Source organism: Pseudophryne corroboree, chromosome 2 (assembly GCF_028390025.1).
Source record: "Pseudophryne corroboree isolate aPseCor3 chromosome 2, aPseCor3.hap2, whole genome shotgun sequence".
Taxonomy (NCBI): Eukaryota; Metazoa; Chordata; class Amphibia; order Anura; family Myobatrachidae; genus Pseudophryne; species Pseudophryne corroboree.
In genome coordinates, this window is record NC_086445.1 from 540,958,668 (window position 1) to 540,966,673 (window position 8,006).

The window sequence follows — 8,006 nt, forward strand, 5'->3', positions numbered from 1 at the left end:
GTAGCCGCCACCCCCAGAAGATTAGTGTAGGGGAGGGTTTCAATACTTACCCCGGCTGGTGTTAGGATCTTCAGTGTCGGGATGCCGCTGTCAGTCCTGTGACCGATGGCATCCCGACCGCTGGTCTTATATAACGAACCCAAATGGGGATGCGTTCAGCATCACAGCGGTCGATATTACATACCGAACCCCATGACAGCTCTGCTTTGTGAGCAACATAAAAATGGAGCAGTTTGCGTTCATTGTGGTTTTTTCTTTTATCTCCGTCAACTGCCTCTTTTATTACAGTAAAAATGTTTTGAGGCATGTTGTACAGAAGAGCAGGATCATGTAGGATGTATGAACACTAACATTGCCTGTGACAGTTACTATAAATAAAGCCTTACATCATATAGTCTAGCCTCTTGCTAACTTTATGTATATCAACTTAATAGGAATAAGTGCTGATGTACTGCAAATCTGTAAATGACACTTTGATATAAAGTGTCATGTACAGTTGCTCCTCTCATTTAATATGAGCATTTTGCTGCGTATGTCTGATAGCAAGGTATATCATCTCCTATGCTTTTAAATTAAATAACCAAAGCAACTTCACCTTCTGATATACTAAAATATATAAACATAGCAAAAATTGCATTTTGGTCCTCCAAATATTTAATAAATTACAAATAAAATGAATGCAAACTTATGCAGTGACTGAATTTTATACACTGACATATTCCACTACATCTATTTAGCCTGCACAGATATAAAACATATTGTAATAGTAACTGAAAAGAAATGTTGGGAAATAGGTTAATAATATATAAAAACCCAGCTAAATGTTAACTGCTGAAGCTACAGCCGACTTGTGATTGGGTTACACCTTCAACAAGTTTTGTGAGCTTTCTTTGTACCCATTGTGAGGCATAGTGTATAAATAACATAAGCACTGCAGGACCCCAGTATAACCAGACGGATAGTGACGGAGGGTCTCTTCTAAAGAACAAGCAATCCTTGCAAAATATTTGCAATTCAAATCACAACTGATTTAGCTGACTTCAACCCACTGACCGCAACATTTATAGACTAATCGTTGCAGATAATGGATTCAGACTGTCATTCCGGCAGATCCTCTTCACCAGAGCTGGAGAGAACAGACAGCCCGAGCTTCATGGCTGGGCAAATGTTCCAGAAGCTGTGTGCGGGACAAAGAATGCCAACTCGGGCAAAGGTGAGATCCAGCAAGAGAGAGAGTCAAGAGAGCCTACATGATCTGCGTCTCAAGGTGAACAGTCGTGAACGACAAAGAATGCATGACCTTAACCAAGCTATGGATAGTCTGCGGGAAGTCATGCCATACTCTCATGGACCTTCTGTACGTAAACTCTCCAAGATTTCAACCCTGCTGCTTGCTCGTAACTATATTGTTATGTTATATAATTCACTGGAGGAGATGAAGAAGTTGGTGAGTGATGTATACGGTGGACACCGGCTGCCTGCCTGTACAAATTCTTTGCACCTCCAGAATATTGCACCTCTGCCTCCAGTAATACAAACAATGCCACGCTCAGATACCAAGACTTACACAGGACTGATGACTCCAGAAGTCCACCGCACTCCTGTTGCAGCTTCTCTTCATGTTTCACAATTACTTTGCCACTGTACCATGTGCCAGCCCTTCTCTCATCAAATGTCAAGGACAGTAACGAACCTGCCAGTCTCAAGACCAGGTAAATGACAAACATTATGTTGCTATACTTGCCTGACAAAATTCTGATCTGCTCTAGCAAGACGCTGCTTTAACCATATGGAACAAGGAGTGTTTCATGTACAGTATATACTGTATGCAAAGGACAATCTAAAAAATATACAAATAAGTTTTTTTTTTTTTTGCCTAATACCTGTTTTCAGTTTTTAGTAAATGTAATACTTTGTAACATGAATGACTTATCTGTAGCACAATGTAAATATATATTTCAGAGGTACTGATGTCTTTATATATTTTTTTATTCCATTTCATCATTTTTCTTAATAAAGTTAAATTACAATTACATGTTGGTGTGCTCCTATTAAATAAATAACACAATCCTCTCCTAGGGAATAATGACAGGAATAGGTCACAAACAGCAACTTATAGAAGAACTCAAATGCTTTTGGAGTCAGCAATAAACCTCCATCTGATTCTTAGCATTTAGCAGTGTTAAAGAAAAACAAAATAAACATAAATGTGTAAAACCTTTTATTGACTGACTCAGATTTTCTAAATAGAGGTACCCGAGATATCTGCATTTTATTTACAAACACAAGGCAGTTTTAGGTGTTTTTTTACTGGCTAAGGGCACGATTCGGAGATGGACACAGCGGCCGCAGCCATCTAGTCTGCACACACGCACTGGCAATAGTGCACGTGCGCGACTGTCACCATGTGATCACATCCCAGAAGGATGCGATTACATAGTGATTGACAGCCGCAGCGTTTATTTGGGGGCAGTTCGGACAATGCAGGCACGTACAGACCGTTTTGGGCCGGCTGCGTGACATCACATGCAGCTGCTCCGAGAAATAAAAAATGGTGCAGGGCTGCCTACCCGCGCTGGCAGGGGTCAATCTCAAAAAATCGATGTATTGCGAGTTGGCGTGCTGGGCATCCTTGCCCTGTGCTGGGTGGCCCCCAGTATGTGAGTAGATGGACGCAGATCTTGCTGCGTGAAACAAGATCTGCATCCATCTCTGAATAACTCCCTACATGTAGTGTGCTGGGAGATTTGTTGTTAGATTACCCTCCCTCTCAAGCACTTGTTCGTTAAAAATTAACTACCATTTTTGTAAATGCGTTCTCCTTACATTAATTCAGGTTACATGTAGTCTGGTGTTTTCCGCTAATTAAAATGTAATTTTACAATTTATTTTTAATGTCTTTATGTGAATGCACTTTTTTTTTTTTTTAGAATATGTTCAATATAATAGAAGGTTTTACATGTTTTGGAAAATTTGTGTTTTTTCAGTTCTTCCCCCAAATCTGTGAGCCACTGACCTTTAGGGTTCAGACAGAGGTGTGCTGCGATCATCCCAACGGATTCAGGAAATTGGAAGAAAAGCAAAGCAAGCTGCATTCTATAGGCTGGCAATAATCAGGAAAGGCTTCAATCACTGACATGTACAGTATGCCGATTGTAACATGTGAGAGCGTTTCCATGAAGAGAAAGCTTTCAATGTAAGAGCACAGTGTTAACGTATTACATTACCAAGTGCCCTGCCTATTTGCTATATGTGAGGTGAGGGACAAGTAACCTAAATTCAATATGAAGAACTGCAATTTATCTAGGTTTTCTCTGCTTAATTGAACTGACAATAAAACAGCGTGCCCATGACAATCAGTTAATAAATGGGTTTGAAATTAATGAACTATATAATCAACATTATTTCTGTGGATGAATGTGGTTGGAACTGTATACCTTTCTGTCTTCCTGTTACTTTTAAATCAATAACATGTGATAAAAAAAAAATACACCACTTAGTGCAAAGAATGAATAACACACCAATGCCCTGAGAGTTAGCAGAACACAAGTTTAGAAACCTTGGTACAGTATAATTATGTATAGAATACGTAAAATAGTGGCACCTGGTGGACTAATTAACATGACATTTCACAAAAGAGCAGGAAAACAACCATCATACAAAACAGACAATGGGCCGGGATGCAATGAAGCCCGAGTTTGGTGGCCATGGGGGATGCCGGACGAACTTGAGACTTTTTTTTAAAAAGGGGTAATCATGTACAAGGCTGCCTTATACATGATTGCCCCTTTAAAAAAAAGTCCAAAGTTCGGTCGGCATCCCGCATGGCCGCCAAACCTGGACTTCATTGCATCCCGGCCCAAAAGTTTGGACAGGGCAAATCCCAAGGTGATATATGGGAATAGCTGTTGTATTAAGGAATAATTTCTGGCATAACTAATGAGGAGGCTGCTGGAAACTGTTCCAATACTGGCAGCAGAGCCAGCCACACCAACTGTGGCAGCAATAGCACCAATGTCCCCGTTTATAGAGCAGGCCTGGAATTTCCACAGTACTTACTGGATGCATGGTTTGTGTGTCCCAGTGAGGAACGCAGTGTTTATTACAGATTACCAGCTTTGGCATTAAGTATCAGGCATATATAAAAGGCACGCTGCGCTGAATCAGCTCCAAGCATTTGCCTGAACTGAAATGCAGCAAGGCTCTTTCATATGTGTCCAGTATTATGTAGAAGTTCTGGCAACCCTACTGCCACTCATATGGTCTATTCATGAAGCTGTAAAAAGAGTGGAGAAGTTGGCCATGGCAACCAATCAGCTGCTATGTATAATTTTATAGAATGCAATTGATAAATGTTACTTCAAAGCTGATTGGTTGCCATGGGCAACCTCTCCACTGGCTCACTTCTCCACACTTTATTGCTTCATAAATAGACCTCATTAACACTTGCACAATTGTCCTCTCAGACATAGGAATTTAAGTTTTAAGCAGCATTAAACAATCAACAAATAAGTGAACATAAAAAAAACTGTAGCCAGGTAAAACCGTTTGAAAAGAAGGGACTATACTTTCAAACAAACGATTTGTCATCCCCTATAGGGGGATAGCGTTACTAGTGAAAAAGAAGGAAAACAGAAGCACACTAATCAAACAAAACAAAGAAACTGAAGAACTAATAACAAATGTGAGTCACTTACTCCTCAGATCACTCACCTCCTGATTGTTGCATCTGATTAAATAGCACGGAACAACCTTACTTGGACATTTCAAAAACCGTCCATTTCACCTACAAATGCTTGTATCTGTATTATTTTAATTTTGTTTTTTTAAGCACAGCTGCACCAATGCAATTTTACCTGCAAACACTTAAAAAAATAAGAATTTACTTACCGATAATTCTATTTCTCATAGTCCGTAGTGGATGCTGGGAACTCCGTAAGGACCATGGGGAATAGCGGCTCCGCAGGAGACTGGGCACAAAAAGTAAAAGCTTTAGACTAGCTGGTGTGCACTGGCTCCTCCCCCTATGACCCTCCTCCAAGCCTCAGTTAAGATACTGTGCCCGGACGAGCGTACATAATAAGGAAGGATCTTGAATCCCGGGTAAGACTCATACCAGCCACACCAATCACACCGTACAACTCGTGATCTGAACCCAGTTAACAGTATGATAACCGTAGGAGCCTCTGAAAAGATGGCTTCCAACAATAAACAACCCGATTTGTTTGTAACAATAACTATATACAAGTATTGCAGACAATCCGCACTTGGGATGGGCGCCCAGCATCCACTACGGACTATGAGAAATAGAATTATCGGTAAGTAAATTCTTATTTTCTCTGACGTCCTAGTGGATGCTGGGAACTCCGTAAGGACCATGGGGATTATACCAAAGCTCCCAAACGGGCGGGAGAGTGCGGATGACTCTGCAGCACCGAATGAGAGAACTCCAGGTCCTCCTCAGCCAGGGTATCAAATTTGTAGAATTTAGCAAACGTGTTTGCCCCTGACCAAGTAGCTGCTCGGCAAAGTTGTAAAGCCGAGACCCCTCGGGCAGCCGCCCAAGATGAGCCCACCTTCCTTGTGGAATGGGCTTTTACAGATTTTGGCTGTGGCAGGCCTGCCACAGAATGTGCAAGTTGAATTGTACTACAAATCCAACGAGCAATCGTCTGCTTAGAAGCAGGAGCACCCAGCTTGTTGGGTGCATACAGTATAAACAGCGAGTCAGATTTTCTGACTCCAGCCGTCCTGGAAACATATATTTTCAGGGCCCTGACTACGTCCAGCAACTTGGAGTCCTCCAAGTCCCTAGTAGCCACAGGTACCACAATAGGTTGATTCATGTGAAACGCTGAAACCACCTTAGGAAGAAATTGAGGACGAGTCCTCAATTCCGCCCTATCCGAATGAAATATCAGGTAAGGGCTTTTATAGGATAAAGCCGCCAATTCTGATACGCGCCTGGCTGAAGCCAGGGCCAACAGCATTACCACTTTCCATGTGAGATATTTCAAATCCACTGTGGCAAGTGGTTCAAACCAATGTGATTTTAGGAACCCTAAAACTACATTGAGATCCCAAGGTGCCACTGGAGGCACAAAAGGAGGCTGTATATGCAGTACCCCTTTGACAAACGTCTGAACTTCAGGCACTGAAGCCAGTTCTTTCTGGAAGAAGATCGACAGGGCCGAAATTTGAACCTTAATGGATCCTAATTTTAGGCCCATAGACAATCCTGCTTGCAGGAAATGTAGGAAACGACCCAGTTGAAATTCCTCCGTAGGGGCCTTCTTGGCCTCACACCACGCAACATATTTTCGCCAAATGCGATGATAATGTTTTGCAGTTACATCCTTCCTGGCCTTGATCAGGGTAGGGATGACTTCATCTGGAATGCCTTTTTCCTTCAGGATCCGGCGTTCAACCGCCATGCCGTCAAACGCAGCCGCGGTAAGTCTTGGAACAGACAAGGTCCCTGCTGGAGCAGGTCCTTCCTTAGAGGTAGAGGCCACGGGTCCTCCGTGAGCATCTCTTGCAGCTCCGGGTACCAAGTTCTTCTTGGCCAATCCGGAGCCACGAGTATCGTTCTTATTCCTCTCCTTCTTATGATTCTCAGTACTTTTGGTATGAGAGGAAGAGGAGGGAACACATATACCGACTGGAACACCCACGGAGTTACCAGAGCGTCCACCGCTATTGCCTGAGGGTCCCTTGACCTGGCGCAATATCTGTCCAGTTTCTTGTTGAGACGGGACGCCATCATGTCCACCTTTGGTTTTTCCCAACGGTTTACAATCACTTGGAAGACTTCTGGATGAAGTCCCCACTCCCCCGGGTGGAGGTCGTGTCTGCTGAGGAAGTCTGCTTCCCAGTTGTCCACTCCCGGAATGAACACTGCTGACAGTGCTATCACATGATTTTCCGCCCAGCGGAGAATCCTTGCAGCTTCTGCCATTGCCCTCCTGCTTCTTGTGCCGCCCTGTCTGTTTACGTGGGCGACAGCCGTGATGTTGTCCGACTGGATCAATACCGGTTGACCCTGAAGCAGAGGCCTTGCTTGACTTAGGGCATTGTAAATGGCCCTTAGCTCTAGGATATTTATGTGAAGAGACGTTTCCATGCTTGACCACAAGCCCTGGAAATTTCTTCCCTGTGTGACTGCTCCCCAGCCTCTCAGGCTGGCATCCGTGGTTACCAGCATCCAATCCTGAATGCCGAATCTGCGGCCCTCTAGAAGATGAGCCTTCTGTAACCACCACAGGAGAGATACCCTTGTCCTTGGAGATAGGGTTATCCGCTGATGCATCTGAAGATGCGATCCGGACCATTTGTCCAGCAGATCCCACTGAAAAGTTCTTGCATGGAATCTTCCGAATGGAATCGCTTCGTAAGAAGCCACCATTTTTCCCAGGACTCTCGTGCACTGATGCACTGACACCTGTCCTGGTTTTAGGAGGTTCCTGACTAGCTCGGATAACTCCCTGGCCTTCTCCTCCGGGAGAAACACCTTTTTCTGGACTGTGTCCAGAATCATCCCTAGAAACAGTAGACGTGTTGTTGGAATCAGCTGTGATTTTGGGATATTTAGAATCCACCCGTGCTGACGTAGCACTACCTGAGATAGTGCTACTCCGACCTCTAACTGTTCCCTGGACCTTGCCCTTATCAGGAGATCGTCCAAGTAAGGGATAATTAATACGCCTTTTCTTTGAAGAAGAATCATCATTTCGGCCATTACCTTGGTAAAGACCCGTGGTGCCGTGGACAATCCAAACGGCAGCGTCTGAAACTGATAATGACAGTTTTGTATCACAAACCTGAGGTACCCTTGGTGAGAAGGGTAGATTGGGACATGGAGATAAGCATCCTTGATGTCTAGAGATACCATATAGTCCCCTTCTTCCAGGTTCGCTATCACTGCTCTGAGTGACTCCATCTTGAATTTGAACCTTTTTATGTAAGTGTTCAAAGATTTTAGTTTTAAAATTGGTCTCACCGAGCCG

At 43.4% G+C, this 8,006-nt stretch overlaps 1 protein-coding gene across 1 annotated transcript; it reads left to right on the top strand.

Annotated features, from left to right (window-relative positions):
* Nucleotides 1-1,031: 1,031 nt before the first annotated feature.
* Nucleotides 1,032-3,366, top strand: LOC135050945 (oligodendrocyte transcription factor 3-like). Its single transcript, XM_063957182.1, has 2 exons — nt 1,032-1,712; nt 2,988-3,366. The coding sequence occupies exons 1-2, from the start codon at nt 1,085-1,087 to the stop codon at nt 3,005-3,007; spliced, it is 648 nt and encodes a 215-aa protein (XP_063813252.1). The 5' UTR covers nt 1,032-1,084; the 3' UTR covers nt 3,008-3,366.
* The last annotated feature ends 4,640 nt before the right edge of the window (nt 3,367-8,006 follow it).